Source organism: Eschrichtius robustus, chromosome 18 (assembly GCF_028021215.1).
Source record: "Eschrichtius robustus isolate mEscRob2 chromosome 18, mEscRob2.pri, whole genome shotgun sequence".
Classification (NCBI taxonomy): Eukaryota; Metazoa; Chordata; class Mammalia; order Artiodactyla; family Eschrichtiidae; genus Eschrichtius; species Eschrichtius robustus.
In genome coordinates this window covers 78,001,754-78,017,041 of record NC_090841.1, presented here as the reverse complement: position 1 = coordinate 78,017,041, position 15,288 = coordinate 78,001,754, and the positions used below count along the sequence as shown (strand labels likewise).

General features: G+C 38.6%; 1 protein-coding gene across 7 annotated transcripts; it reads left to right on the top strand.

Moving 5' to 3' along the window:
- Positions 1 to 52: 52 nt before the first annotated feature.
- On the top strand, positions 53 to 8,974 carry LIG4 (DNA ligase 4). Of its 7 annotated transcripts, XM_068526759.1 has the most exons (3): positions 1,580 to 2,771; positions 4,606 to 4,750; positions 5,958 to 8,974. In XM_068526759.1, exon 3 carries the CDS (start codon positions 5,989 to 5,991, stop codon positions 8,722 to 8,724), a length of 2,736 nt encoding a protein of 911 aa, XP_068382860.1. In that variant the 5' UTR covers positions 1,580 to 2,771; positions 4,606 to 4,750; positions 5,958 to 5,988; the 3' UTR covers positions 8,725 to 8,974. The 7 variants fall into 7 exon arrangements, with proteins under 7 accessions (XP_068382862.1, XP_068382865.1, XP_068382863.1 ...); XM_068526761.1 differs by lacking the exons at positions 1,580 to 2,771; positions 4,606 to 4,750 and adding an exon at positions 53 to 218; XM_068526764.1 differs by lacking the exons at positions 1,580 to 2,771; positions 4,606 to 4,750 and adding an exon at positions 1,414 to 1,522.
- Positions 8,975 to 15,288: the final 6,314 nt, after the last annotated feature.

The window sequence follows — 15,288 nt, the reverse complement described above, 5'->3', positions numbered from 1 at the left end:
CGCGGGAACGGGCCGCCCGCACGCGCATGCTCGCGATGGGCCGGGTACCCAGCGGCGGGTTGACCCGCAGCCTCTCTTCCCTCCGATCACCGGGAGGCCTCTCGCCCCGCCTCCGAGGCCTCCGGGGTGAGAGCTCGGAGCCTGCCGGATCCGCCTGCAGGATGCATGTCTTCCCGAAGAAACGGTGTCTGCCCCAGTCGGTTGTTAGGGGTATAGGAGTGAGTTCCGGCACTTAAATCGCTTCCTTAACTTTGTTTCTCTTTTTGTCTTCTCCCAACCCAGGCCGCTCCTACCTTTGACAGAGTGGACCGTCACGGGCGGATGCATGTTTTATGAGGCCCGAAACTTGTACCATTTAGACGGACCTTGTAAAGAAAGAGAATGGAACATTACCTTACTTTTCCAAATTTTATAGAAGCACAAGACCATGAAAACATTGCTAGGGCCCCTTCCAAGGCCTTGGAAGTGACCATACAAATGGGCCCCTGAAGCTGGAGCGTCATTACCTTCACTGACAACCGCCTTGCGCACCAAATTGTACTCAATTGTTTGTTTATAGATGTCTGACCCCACCCCCGCCATTCCCTATTCTCTGTACCCTGTGTTATATATACAGAGGATATGTAACAATTTTTTAAAGCTTGGAATCTGCTACCAACTTGAGAGCTCCAGGTCAGAGAGGCTCTTGATAATAATTCCTATTATTATCAGGAATTGTTATCAGGTGGTACATCATCTGATACGCACCACCCACCGTGGTAGATCGACCACTTACAAAAATAAACTAATAATCAAAGCAACTCTAGACGATACTCAATGAAAAACTCTTGATTCTCTTTGAACCAAGCATCAGAAGGCTAAAATAACATGGTAACTTGGAGACGGGGATTTGAAACAACTTGGAGTTTGTCTGGTTTCCTTGTTCCCCTCTTATATCACTAATACAAAGTGCTATCTCCGACATTATACAAGCTCAGTAGATGTTGAACAGGGTACAAAAATGTACACAAAGGCCTTCGCAAAAGATGGGCACGTGGAGGGTCCTCTAACTTAACAGTATTGGCTGCGCCTCCAAAGTAAATTGATAATTAAGTTGACTAGTAGGTGGAAAAATTACCCACAAAACAGTACCATGTGACTTTATGACTCAAGTGATTTTAGAAAAGTAGATAACATAGCTGATGTGACATATAATTGTTGTTGAGCTAGAAGGAGCCTTAAGTCTAGCTTTACTACAAATTAGTACTGTGGATTAAATGTGTGTCAGTTTGTAAAAAGAGGCTTTTGTACATTAGACAACTCCTAAGGGCACTTAAAATTCCAAAATGTATTCTCAGAGCTTGTTGTAGCAAAATTTCACTTTCATTTTAAAGCAATAATATTTTATGCTAAAATGAAGTAATTCTAAAAGTTGTTTCCTCCTACAGTTTATGAATAATTTCTCAATTCTCCATGGTGGAAGAGGACAAACCATAGCAAGATACTGGTAGAAAGCCACAGCTCCTGGAACACAAGGATTCGGGTTGTTTTCATTTCTCAATCCTCTGTATGTAGCACAATTACAATATCATAGTAGGTGCTCAGTAGAGATTTGTGGAACAGTTTTATTTTGAATCCTTGAATAGAAACTAGGAGTCCGTTGTTGATTTCTGAGTATGCAACTGTTTGTATCTGTATTGTGAATTATGTATTATTTCTGTGTTAGGAGACAAGAGCTCACATCACAGTTGCACCATCATGAAAAACAAATAGGAAAGAACTGCCTTAGACAATTTTGCAAAAGCATATTTTTCCACCTAAATGAAACAGACGATTTGGGAGGGAAGATGCCCTCTTCTCCCCTGGGTGCTTTCACAACCGCGGAAATGAGTGATGGTACCACTCTTTACACATAGGGAGCAGAACTTTGACAGGCTGTCACTTGCTAAGAGTAGCCAAAGCAGAGAGGCTCAGGCTCAAAGTCCCAGTAAGGAGCCAGTGGACAAAGTATTTGGGGGTCTCCCTCAGCGACGAAATCCACTCTCGTGGGCCAACCGTTTGCAAAGAGCACCTGCTGCTGAGGCCAACGGGAGATGTGTTGGTGACCACACTGTAACCCCGGTTCCCTCGGGGCCTCTGCAGCCCAGCGAGGTGGGCGGTCCTCCCAGTGCCTCCGGAAAGGTACCGCGCCTGCGCACATCATCTTCCTGACGTCACAGCCTCTGGGCCCGCAGGTGGCGACGGCGCTCGCGTACATCAGCCGCGTGAAGTCAGGGCCGCTCCGTCCGCAGGAAGCGATTGCGCCTGCGCAGGGAGCAGCTGGCGGAACCGGCCCTCGGTCTTCCCGCTTCCGGTTTGGTGGCGGCGGCGGCAGCGGCTTCAGGTCAGGTTGGCGGTTTGTGTGGCGGCCCGGGAGGGGCCTCGGATTCCACGGAGGATCCAGAGGTGGAGTCTGGGCAGGCGGAGGCTGGGCAGGTGTGGCCGAACAAGAGGGGGCCGTGTCGCGTCTTCTTAGTCCAGGAAATGCTACAGTCTTAAGAGTTCAGGTTTCCTCTTCGTCCTTCGGTTCATCCTCCTCGGGTCCCCGGGTGAGGGGCACCGACACCCTGGCGACCCGCCGCGTTAGAAGCCCGGTCTCCGGTTCGGGGCTCTTGCTCTGGACCGCACCCCCTGGGACGTGGGGCGAGGGGACTGTAGTGTCCCCCGCCTTTGACTCTCAGGAGTCGTGTTGGCTGCTTGAATGACCTGATTCCGGCGCCCGCCCCGCCAGCTGGGGACCCCTGGACTCAGAGGTAACGGTTTGCCCAGGGCCAGGGCTCCCCCGGCATCCGTTGATGAGGGTAGTGTGGACCGTCCAGTGATTTTGCAGGGAGGGAATATGCTTGTTTCTCTTCTTACACCTTGTCTTTCACTAACTTCTCGCCTCCCACAGCTTTCTGGCTTTTCCTCACCCCTAATTTCTTTCTCCTGAGGTTCTCCCAGAATATCACAAAGTGCTGTGGAAGGTGGGCTCCTGTCAACCCTTCTGTCTTGTCGAGGGTTGCACGAAGGAAACTTCACCTGTGCCATCCCTTTCTCTCCGGTAGAAGAGCGTTGAGTCATCTCCCATATTCACCGAATAAAACCTTGCTAGTGTGTCTTGTTGTATATAGGCAGCAGCTGAATGGATGAGTCATTATTGTACTAATTATTTGTATATATTCTCTTGAAAGCTTTGCTTATCCTTGTCAAAATGAATCGTCCTCCTCTCTTCTTATCCGCTTAGTATTTTGTAATATTCATGTGTTGAGTGTCTTTTGGGTCAACAAGCATTATAGTACTAAAATCGATCAGGGGCTTATTAAATGCCAGGTACTGTGTTAAGCATCTTATGTGAATTCTCAGGCATCATCCTAATTTCTACATAGTTATCAACCCCACTTAACACTTAAGGAAACTGAAACTTAGAGAAATTAAATAGTTGCCCCATATCACACAGCTATGGAGTGTTAGACTCCACATTTAAACTCAGATTTATTGGACTCCAGAGCCTGAGCCCTAACCACAAACTTCTTTGTATTGCTTTTTCACAAATCAAAAACATCAGCTAAAATCCCCAGAATCCAGAAAATAAAATTAAAAGAGTATTTAAAAAGCAGTGGAAATCCTAATATTCGACTTTTTTGTACAATTTTAATATGTAAAAATACTTGAAGTCTATTCATTTTGTACTAATTTTGGAATCCTTGTTATCTATGTAGCAGTTTTACGATGCATATATATTTACATCATTATGTGGATTTCAACATTAGTATAAAGTAATTTGAGTCTTTGCCTGAGACTTGTTCAGGGAAACTTTGACTCTGAGACTGTAATAGAATCTACAGATAAATCAGAAACCCTATACCAATCTTGAACATTCAAAGAAGTACTTCTTAACATACTTCGTTTGGTATATATTATATATGAATTGTAAACAGGGCATTATATACTGTAATGCGCTGGGTTGAGGGAGCATGTTTTGAGAGATGAGACAGTGAACAGACCTAACCAGGTGGGGCAGTCAGTTATTCAAATGAGACACAGCAAGGGGAAGCAGTTCCTGTATTCAGAGATAAAAGACCCAGGATTGTGGTCTCTCCTGGGTTTATCTCAGCCTAATGGACTCCGTAGAATTTGGGTTTCCTCTGTCAGGAATTAGACTGAGAAGTGAGGGGTTTTTTTCCCCATAGGCCCCCAAATGGATTTTGTTAACCTTCCCCAGAGCAGTCATAGCTGCTGGGTGTTTTTAACCAAACTACCCCACCACTTTGTGTGTGTGTGTGTGTGTGTGTGTGTGTGTGTGTGTGTGTGAGAGAGAGAGAGAGAGAGAGAGATCAGCTCCTGGCCTTCCCTAGTGTGCTTTTCCAGGAACTCAACTGTAGGTTTCAGTAATTCATTCAACAAACCAAACTACTATGTGCCAGGAGCTAGTGGCACAGATTACAACATGATTTCTAACCTCCAGAGGCTGACAGTTTAGTAAACGTGGTATTGTAGTTAACCATGTGATTTCTCCTGCTAGATAGTGTAGCCTCGTGCTAATAATACTGTGTGATTCTCTTTTGTTTGCTGGGGCCGGGAATTTCATGGACTCTGCGCCACAAGAGACCTCCCCACTCCCTGGAAGCTGCTCTGATTCCCTGCCCTCTGGGCTACATGGGGATATGCCAGGAGTTATCTGGAAACCACAAGATAAAACATGGCTTAAATTCCTAGAGTGCACATTTTACTTGAATCTTTTTTTGGAAAAGTTAGTATATTTTAGTGTTACATAGTTTAAACCATATTCTGATATCTTATAGATTCTAATAGAATTTGCATGATTATTTAAAACTTCAAAGAAATTTTATGCTTGTGGTGACCACCTTAGCAAATATCCTAGACCCTAGTCCAGGGTCTAGGGTCTAGAATGAGGCCCCTGTTATTTCCTCTCTGACTTTTAGGAGATATTTCAGTGAAAAGCTCTGTCTCATGACATTTTACTTTTGCTATATTTTTGTTAAAGCACTTAGCATTTTATAGTTGTTCCCATTACATCTCTTTTTCATTGCAAAATGTACTCCTAAGGCAGAAACATACTGTATTTGCCCATAGCACAATGCATGGCCCATATATAGTCAGCAAGTGGTTTTGGGATTACTGGCATGGGATTATCAGCCAAAAAAGTGCACTAATGAATTTAAATTTATGAAACTGTAAGTAACTATGATAATAGAGTTAAGAGATAGGTAAAGTGAGAATTTCACGGGGAGGATATTTTGATTTGGGTTTTGAATGCTAGAGTGATTTGTCATAGCAGTGAAGAAGTGACAGTAAACATAGTCATAGGCTTTGTCTGGAAGAAGAGGGTACTTACTTGGGGGAAAGGACCCTATCTATGTAGAAGTTCAGTTCAGCCGAATTTCAATTCAGTGAGCTAGCGATTTGTTAAAAACATGATTTTAGGAAGTTTTTTTTTTACATATAATGGATAAACAACAAGGTCCTACTGTATAGCACAGGGAACTATATTCAATATCCTGTGATAAACCATAATGGAAAAGAATATAAAAAAGAATATACATATGTATAACTGAATCACTTTGCAGCAGAAATTAACACAATATTGTAAATCAACTATACTTTAATAAAAAATAAAACAATAAAATGGGAAAAATTGTTTGTAAATTGAAAAAAAATGTTTGTTTCTGGTGCTGTGTGGTGGTGGTCTGAAAGAAAAAGAGGAGAAATATAAGAAAAGACCTCAGGAGCCCAGAAGTGAAATGGGTTTGAAACAAAATAGTTGATTATCATTCAATGTAGAGGTTGAAAAGAGACATCATTTGTAACATTGGTCTGTTTTCATTTAACAAACATTATTAAACATTTGTTATGAACCGGGCACTTTCTGTAAGGTCTTTACATTAAAATTTAGTTGAATTTTATCTTTTACAGTTATTCTCTTTTTGCTTTATCAGATAAACCACCCGAAGATTCACCATCTCTTCCATGGCTGCCTCACAAACTTCACAGACTGTTGCATCTCACGTTCCTTTTGCAGATTTATGTTCAACTTTAGAACGAATACAGAAAAGTAAAGGACGTGCAGAAAAAATCAGACACTTCAAAGAATTTTTAGATTCTTGGAGAAACTTTCATGATGCCCTTCATAAGAACCAAAAAGATGTCACAGATTCTTTTTATCCAGCCATGAGACTTATTCTTCCTCAGCTGGAAAGAGAGAGAATGGCCTATGGCATCAAAGAAACTATGCTTGCTAAGCTTTATATTGAATTGCTTAACTTACCTCGAGAAGGAAAAGATGCCCTCAAACTTCTAAACTACAGAACACCTACCGGAACTCGTGGAGATGCTGGAGACTTTGCGATGATTGCGTACTTTGTGTTGAAACCCAGATGTTTACAGAAGGGAAGTTTAACCATACAGCAGGTAAATGACATTTTAGACTCCATTGCCAACAATAATGCTGCCCAAAGGAAGGACCTAGTAAAGAAGAGTGTTCTTCAGCTTATAACTCAGAGTTCAGCACTTGAACAAAAGTGGCTGATACGGATGATTGTAAAGGACTTGAAGCTTGGTTTTAGTCAGCAAACTGTATTTTCTGTTTTTCATAATGATGCTGCTGAGTTGCATAATGTCACCACAGATCTGGAAAAGGTCTGTAGGCAACTGCATGATCCTTCAGTTGGGCTCAGTGACATTTCTATCACTTTATTCTCTGCCTTTAAACCCATGCTGGCCACTATAGCAGATATCGAGCGAATTGAGAAGGACATGAAACACCAGAGTTTCTACATCGAAACCAAGCTAGACGGTGAGCGTATGCAAATGCACAAGGATGGGGACGTGTATCGGTACTTCTCCCGCAATGGATATAACTATGAGGATCAGTTTGGTTCTTCCCCACAGGAAGGTTCCCTTACACCGTTCATCCATAATACATTCAAAACAGATGTTCAAAACTGCATCCTCGATGGTGAGATGATGGCCTACAACCCTAATACACAAACTTTTATGCAAAAGGGGAATAAGTTTGATATTAAAAGAATGGTAGAAGATTCTGATCTGCAGACTTGTTACTGTGTTTTTGATGTATTGATGGTTAATGATAAAAAGCTAGGGCAGGAGACACTGAGAAAGAGGTATGAAATTCTTAATAGTGTTTTTACGCCAATACCAGGTAGAATAGAAATAGTGCAAAAAACACAAGCTCATACTAAGAAAGAAGTAATTGATGCTTTGAATGAAGCAATAGATAAAAGAGAAGAGGGGATCATGATAAAACATCCTCTGTCCATTTACAAGCCAGATAAAAGAGGTGAAGGATGGTTAAAAATTAAACCAGAGTATGTAAATGGGCTGATGGATGAACTGGACATCTTAATTGTGGGGGGCTACTGGGGGAAAGGTTCCCGGGGTGGAATGATGTCTCATTTTTTGTGTGCGGTGTCACAGAAACCCCCTTCTGGTGAAAAACCATCAGTGTTTCATACTCTCTGTCGTGTTGGCTCAGGTTACACCATGAAAGAACTGTATGACCTGGGTTTGAAGTTGGCCAAACACTGGAAGCCTTTTCATAGGAGAGCTCCACCAAGTTGCATTTTATGTGGAACAGAGAAGCCAGAGGTCTACATCGAACCTTGGAATTCGGTCATTGTTCAGGTTAAGGCCACAGAGATCGTCCCCAGTGATATGTATAAAACTGGCTGCACGTTGCGTTTTCCACGAATTGAGAAGATAAGAGAAGACAAAGAATGGCATGAATGTACATCTCTGGAGGACTTAGAACAACTTCGAGGGAAAGCCTCCGGAAAGCTTGCGTCTAGACACCTTTATGTGGGTGATGATGATGAACCACAAGAAAAAAAGCGGAAAGCTGCCCCAAAGATGAAGAAAGTTATTGGAATTATTGAGCACCTAAAAGCACCCAACCTTTCTAACGTAAACAAAGTTTCTAATATATTTGAAGATGTGGAGTTTTGTGTCATGAGTGGAACAAACAGCCATCCAAAGCCTGATCTGGAGAACAGAATCGCAGAATTTGGTGGTTACATAGTCCAAAATCCAGGCCCAGACACATACTGTGTGATTGCAGGGTCTGAGAACATTCGAGTGAAAAACATCATCTCTTCTGATAAACACGATGTTGTCAAGCCGGAGTGGCTGTTAGAGTGTTTAGAGACCAAAAGCTGTGTGCCGTGGCAGCCTCGCTTCATGATCCACATGTGCCCATCAACAAAACAGCACTTCGCCCGGGAATACGACTGCTACGGGGATAGTTACTTTGTCGATACAGATTTGAACCAACTGAAGGAAGTGTTCTCGGGAATTAAAAATGCTGGTGAACAGACTCCTAGGGAAATGGGTCCTGTGATTGCCGATTTGGAACACCGGTATTCCTGGGACAACACTCCTCTTAGCATGTTTCGACACCACACCGTTTATTTGGACTTGTATACTGTTATTAATGACTTAAATACTAAATTCGAGGGGGCAAGATTAGCTATCACAGCCCTGGAGCTTCAATTTCATGGAGCAAAAGTAGTTTCCTGCTTAGCTGAGGGAGTGTCTCATGTCATCATTGGGGAGGATCAGAGTCGGGTTGCAGACTTTAAAGCTTTTCGAAGAACTCTTAAGAGAAAGTTTAAAATCCTACAAGAACGTTGGGTAACTGAATCAATAGACAAGAGTGAACTACAGGAGGAAAATCAATATTTGGTTTGAAGCTAGCTTTCCTAGTGAGGGAAGCCTCTGATCTGGCTGACGCATTAAACTACATTTTATTTTAATCTCTTAAAATCTATGCTTAAGCAGTATTATTAGATATAGAAACACAGTAATCATAACTTTTGATATAGAAAAGACACCCAATGGCCCAATGTCAAGAAAAAAATTTTTAACAGTGTAGTATTTGATTATTTTTATAACCAAGATGAAATAAAATGTTTAACGTTACAGTCTCCTTATAGAAATCTAGAATTTTGACTCAGATATTAATAAAATAGATTTAGAAGCTTTTAGAGTCATTAAAAACAGTGACCTAAAGAGGATTTTCTGAAGTCAAATAAAAATTTTAATAATAGTTTTTGTCTAATAAAAGCATTGCAAGAAAAAAATCAGAATTGTTACAATTGGACTTGTAAATATATGTCTTTTTAAGTTGAAGGCTAAAATTCCTCTTTTAAATGTGAACAAATTTATTTTTTAAGGTTAAGTCAAGCTCATGAATGCATACCTTGTTAATGATGTCATTAGCTAAATCAGGGGAAGTTGAATGAGATTTAACAGTCTAAAAACTTAAAGTTAGATCAGTTTGATTTTTAAAATCTCTTGCAATTTTAAAAGTACTTGGCCCGCACTTAATGTTTTTTCTAAAATAGAGCATGTTTTAAAGAAAATACTTTTATGTGAATTTGTACTTCAGTATAAATAGTATTCACAAAGAGTGATTTTCTTTAGTATAACCCAATGAATGTGTCAGAATGGCATGTGTGTTATAACTTTCTTTACAGAGAAGTACATTGCTTTGACTTTTTAAAGTGACTTATTTACCCTTAAGTTATGTAAAGTTTGTATAGTATGTGTGAGTATTTATATATATATTATGTCTGGATTTATGTACCAAATATATAAATACCAAAATATACCAAATTTTGGAATGCAGCCTGTACATTTTGAAAAATATGTTTTTATGACATCAATTAAATACTTGGAATTTGGTACCTGAGAAACTGTGTGTAGATTATTTGTAAGTAGTTAAAAATTTTATCGAACCCATGGAACAAATGTATGTTATTTTGTTATATTTCTTAATTTAAATAAAATATTTAATGTGCTATTAAAATAATTTCTTATCTTTATTTTCAAACAATTCATAATAGTTATTTCAGTCAAATAGACATTACGGTATTAATATAATTTTTGACTGATTCAAGTCAGTTCCTATTTCAGGTCCTTTGAATTTCACATTACTGATTGAGCTTCATTAAAATTTTTAAACTTGTATATTTTTATATAATGTCTATTGAGAAAAATTACAAAATACAAGTATGTGTAGTGAGAAGAAAAGTACATAATTTTACCACCAAAGATAATAACATCTATTTTAGGTTACTGATGGTAAGGAAAGCACAAAATGCATATTTACAGTGTAACAAATAAGTATAAAATAAGCTATAATGCTTTCTATGAGTAGCTTTTCTCACCTAATAAATTGTGAGAATATTTACAGGTCACTAAACTATATCTACATCATTTTTAATTGCCACACAATATTCCATTGACTGGTTTGTAATGTATCCAGCTGGCCCTTATTGCCTGGCTTTTAGTGTATGTCACTAAGTCACCTTCACTTTTTTACTGAGCTTTGTAATCAATTGTTTACATTTGTAGAAATGGAATTGCTGATTCATAGTTACGTATTTTCCAGTGACTTGAGACACATTGCAGAATTCTGGCAAGAATGCCTTTCTAGATTTTCTTGGAGAGTTCAGTTTCTTAGTACTAGACCTGTTCTCTCTCCTTTCAATCCATAGGTGTTCTCATCCTGCCCAGTGGCTTTAAATATGCTAATAACACCCACTTTTTTTAGCCCTGATTTCTTTGCTTAACTCTAGTTCACATCTCTCACCGTTTACATAACATCTCCACATGAAGTCGCATGGGCCTCTCAAACATAATGTGTCCAACCATAACTTATTTTTTTAATCATAGAAAAAATTTTAAATGCAACCAGGAGGATAGCATAATGAACCTGCATGCACATCACCCATTCTCAACAATTATCAATGATCAATCTTTTTTTCATATTTATAGACCTCTGAATTATTTTGAAGTCATCTTAGATCACATGATTTCATCTAAAGATATTTTATAGTAGAATTCCTGACTTCTCAAACAAACATCTTTTTTTTTAAATTTTTATTTTCTATTGGAGTACTGTGGGTTAACAATGTTGTGTTAGTTTCAGGTGTACAGCAAAGTGATTCAGTTAAACATATGCATGTATCTATTCTTTTTCAAATTCTTTTCCCATTTAGAAAAATGTGTCTGAGTTTCCTCTTGCATAGAATAGGGTAATAGTGGTAACTGGTTTATCCAGTGGTTGTAAGGACCCTGTGTGTGTGTGTGTGCGCACACACACGTGTGCATACGTATTATGACTATGTTTAGAACACTATCTTATCAGTTATTATTTTTGTACATAATGTGAGAAGGAAAAATAATAGGTGCAGAGGTTCTGTGATACATGGTAATAATAGAATGTGAATTGGAGAAAAGAACTGTGTTTGTAAGGGAAAACCCTGTAATGGGCATTACCAAACTTTTCTGGCCCTTTCTCCTACGAAGTGGTTCACAGCTGGGGAAGATTTTTGCCCTTCTGGGGTTTGGTAACATCTGGAGACTTTTTGATTGTCAAGACGGGGGGGTGATTTATTGCGAGCCAGTTTTTCATTCATAAAACGAAAGCTAATCCCCGCTTCTTCCTTTAAAAGGGTTAGTAAGTGGGTTAATTAGTGTTTGCAAAGTCCTTTGAAGATGTAAAATCGTATGTAAATGCTACATATTATTAATTACCATTCTGGAAGACCGTACTGTGCTCCTCCTTGTTCATGACCACAGCCAAGCCTCAAAGGCCTAAGAGGCACTGCGTGATTTTTGATAAGCTGGAACGTTTATACTGAGAAAGATGGGCATCAGGACCTAAGCCAGTTTTCAATGGCTGGGATATGACTGTGTATAACTTGGCTCATTAAGACTAAGAAAACTATAGGTTTTGCTTTGGGATATGTCTGCTAAACAAGAGTCAGTTTCTTCCAATTTCACAGGACTGTATGCGGGGGGGGGGGTGCAGGGGGGAGGGGAGTAGCAAGAATCCATAATACAATTTTAATTATTATAAAGAAACAATTAATTTATAGAAAAATTCTACTATTTATATTTATAAACTGGTTTTCTCTGGCCTGGGAGTCACTGTGTAATTCGGACTGGGTCTGATAAAATGAAGACAATAAAATGAACTGCAAAAATCTAAAGAAACCAAGAAACTGAGTATAATACAGTATGGTTTTTTCTCTAGGTATGAAGTGTAAATCATGTCCCATAAATATAATTTTATCCTTTGACAGTATAAATGTCTGTAAATTTCAATATGGCTCTTGATTTTACCTAGGGTGACCATTTTCCTTTTAGGAGGTAGAATCTAACCTCTAGATTTAAATAACAATGTTATCTTTAACTCAGCTTCAATCTGGATAAAGTATCTGTAGTGACATACTGGGGTAAATAATTCTGAGCTGTGAGATTTGGCTTTGCCAAATTCTGATGGACGCATATGTGAACTTCAGTGTTTAATAAAGGTGACGTTTCATGTCAATGAGGGAAAACATGGATTATTTAATAAATAGTTTGAAGGCAACTGTGTAATCATCTAGAAAACAAACCTTCTCTTATTGCTTAAATACATCTCAGATAAAGCAGATATTTAAAGTAAGAAAACAAAGCCACACAAATAATACAAATTTAGGAGAAGGGTATTTTAAGTATTGAAAACAAAAACGAAAATAGAAGCCAGAGAAGAAAAGATTGCTAAATTTAATTTATATGATTGATAAAAATACTCTACAGTGAATGCCATAAGTCAAAGGAGGTGACACAGGAAAAATATTTGTACCAAAATAGCAGGAAAATGACTTTTTTCTCTATTATATGAAGAGCTCCCATAAGAAAGGCTATCAACTATTTAATAAAAAAAAAATACAACTACATGTAAAACTGTTCAAAAATATAAAAAGATACAAAGATATGTCAAAGAAAACACTTGGCTATTAAACTTATAAAAAGATATCCTCCTCATCCATAACAAAGACAAACTAAAGTTGTATTTTTCTTTTTGCTATCAAATTTACAAACCAAAACTTTGATAATAATTTGTGTTGATAAGAATGTGAGAAAAAAAAGATATCCTCATGCTTTTTTGATGCAAATATTTACATCATGTATATACTGATTATTTGTAGGGGGAAATGGCAACATCTATCAAAATTTTAAATGTATTTATACTCTAGCCAACTTAATGAATTTTCAGTGATTTATCTTTCAGAAGTTGTTACACACATACAAAAACATACATTTACAAGCATAGCATAGTTACAGCAAAATTACACTCTAATGAAGGAGAGGAATTAAATTAAATGTAACAGACGTTTGGTTAAATAAATGATGGTATATCAGCCCATGATAACATAAAACTATTTTTAAAAAAACAAAGATACTTCCCTACTGTATTTACCAGTAGGGAAGTATCTTTGAGATATATTAAGCAGAATAAAAAATCTGCAGGACACAGTGGAGATTCTTTTACCATTCTTTTTTTTTTTTTAACATCTTTCTTGGAGTATAATTGCTTTACAATGGTGTGTTAGTTTCTGCTTCATAACAAAGTGAATCAGCTATACATATACATATATCCCCATATCTCCTCCCTCTTGTGTCTCCCTCCCACCCTCCCTATCCCACCCCTCTAGGTGGTCACAAAGCACCGAGCTGATCTCCCTGTGCTATGTGGCTGCTTCCCACTAGCTATCTATTTTACATTTGGGAGTGTATATATGTCCATACCACTCTCTCACTTAGTCCCAGCTTACCCTTCCCCCTCCCCCATGTCCTCAAGTCCATTCTCTATGTCTGCGTCTTTATTCCTGTCCTGCCCTTACGTTCTTCAGAACCATTTATTTATTTATTTATTTTTAGATTCCATATATATGTGTTAGATACAATATTTGTTTTTTCTCTTTCTGACTTCCTTCACTCTGTATGACAGACTCTAGGTCCATCCACCTCACTAGATATAACTCAATTTCATTTCTTTTTATGGCTGAGCAATATTCCATTGTATATATGTGCCACATCTTCTTTATCCATTCATCTGTCAATGGACACTTAGGTTGCTTCCATGTCCTGGCTATTGTACATAGTGCTGCAATGAACATTGTGGTACATGACTCTTTTTGAATTATGGTTTTCTCAGGGTATATGCCCAGTAGTGGGATTGCTGGGTCATATGGTAGTTCTATTTTTAGTTTTTTAAGGACCCTCCATACTGTTCTCCATAGTGGCTGTATCAATTTACATTCCCACCAACAGTGCAAGAGGGTTCCCTTTTCTCCACACCCTCTCCAGCATTTATTGTTTCTAGATTTTTTGATGATGGCTATTCTGACTGGTGTGAGGTGATACCTCATTGTAGTTTTGATTTGCATTTCTCTAATGATTAGTGATGTTGAGCATCCTTTCATGTGTTTGTTGGCAATCTATATATCTTCTTTGGAGAAATGTCTGTTTAGGTCTTCTGCCCATTTTTGGATTAGGTATTTTGTTTTTTCATATTGAGCTGCATGAGCTGCTTGTAAATTTTGGAGAGTAATCCTTTGTCAGTTGCCTCATTTGCAAGTATTTTCTCCCATTCTGAGGGTTGTCTTTTTGTCTTGTTTATGGTTTCCTTTGCTGTGTAAAAGCTTTGAAGTTTCATTAGGTCCCATTTGTTTATTTTTGTTTTTATTTCCATTTCTCTAGGAGGTGGGTCAAAAAGGATCTTGCTATGATTTATGTCATAGAGTGTTCTGCCTATGTTTTCCTCTAAGAGTTTTATAGTGTCTGGCCTTACATTTAGGTCCTTCATCCATTTTGAGTTTATTTTTGTGTATGTTGTTAGGGAGTGTTCTGATTTCATTCTTTTACGTGTAGCTGTCCAGTTTTCCCAGCACCACTTATTGAAGAGGCTTTTTCTCCATTGTATATTCTTGCCTCCTTTATCAAAAATAAGGTGCCATAGGTGCATGGGTTTATCTCTGGGCTTTCTATCCTGTTCCATTGATCTATATTTCTGTTTTTATGCCAGTACCATACTGTCTTGATTGCTGTAGCTTTGTAGTATAGTCTGAAGTCAGGGAGCCTGATTCCTCCAGCTCTGTTTTTCTTTCTCAAGATTGCTTTGTCTATTCGGGGTCTTTTGTGTTTCCATATAAATTGTGAAATTTTTTGTTTTAGTTCTGTGAAAAATGCCATTGGTAGTTTGAAAGGGATTGCATTGAATCTGTAGGCGGCTTTGGGTAGTATAGACATTTTCACAATGTTGATTCTTCCAATCCAAGAACATGGTATATCTCTCCATCTGTTTGTATCGTCTTTAATTTCTTTCATCAGTGTCTTACAGTTTTCTGCATACAGGTCTTTTGTCTCCTTAGGTAGGTTTATTTCTAGGTATTTTATTCTTTTTGTTGCAATGGT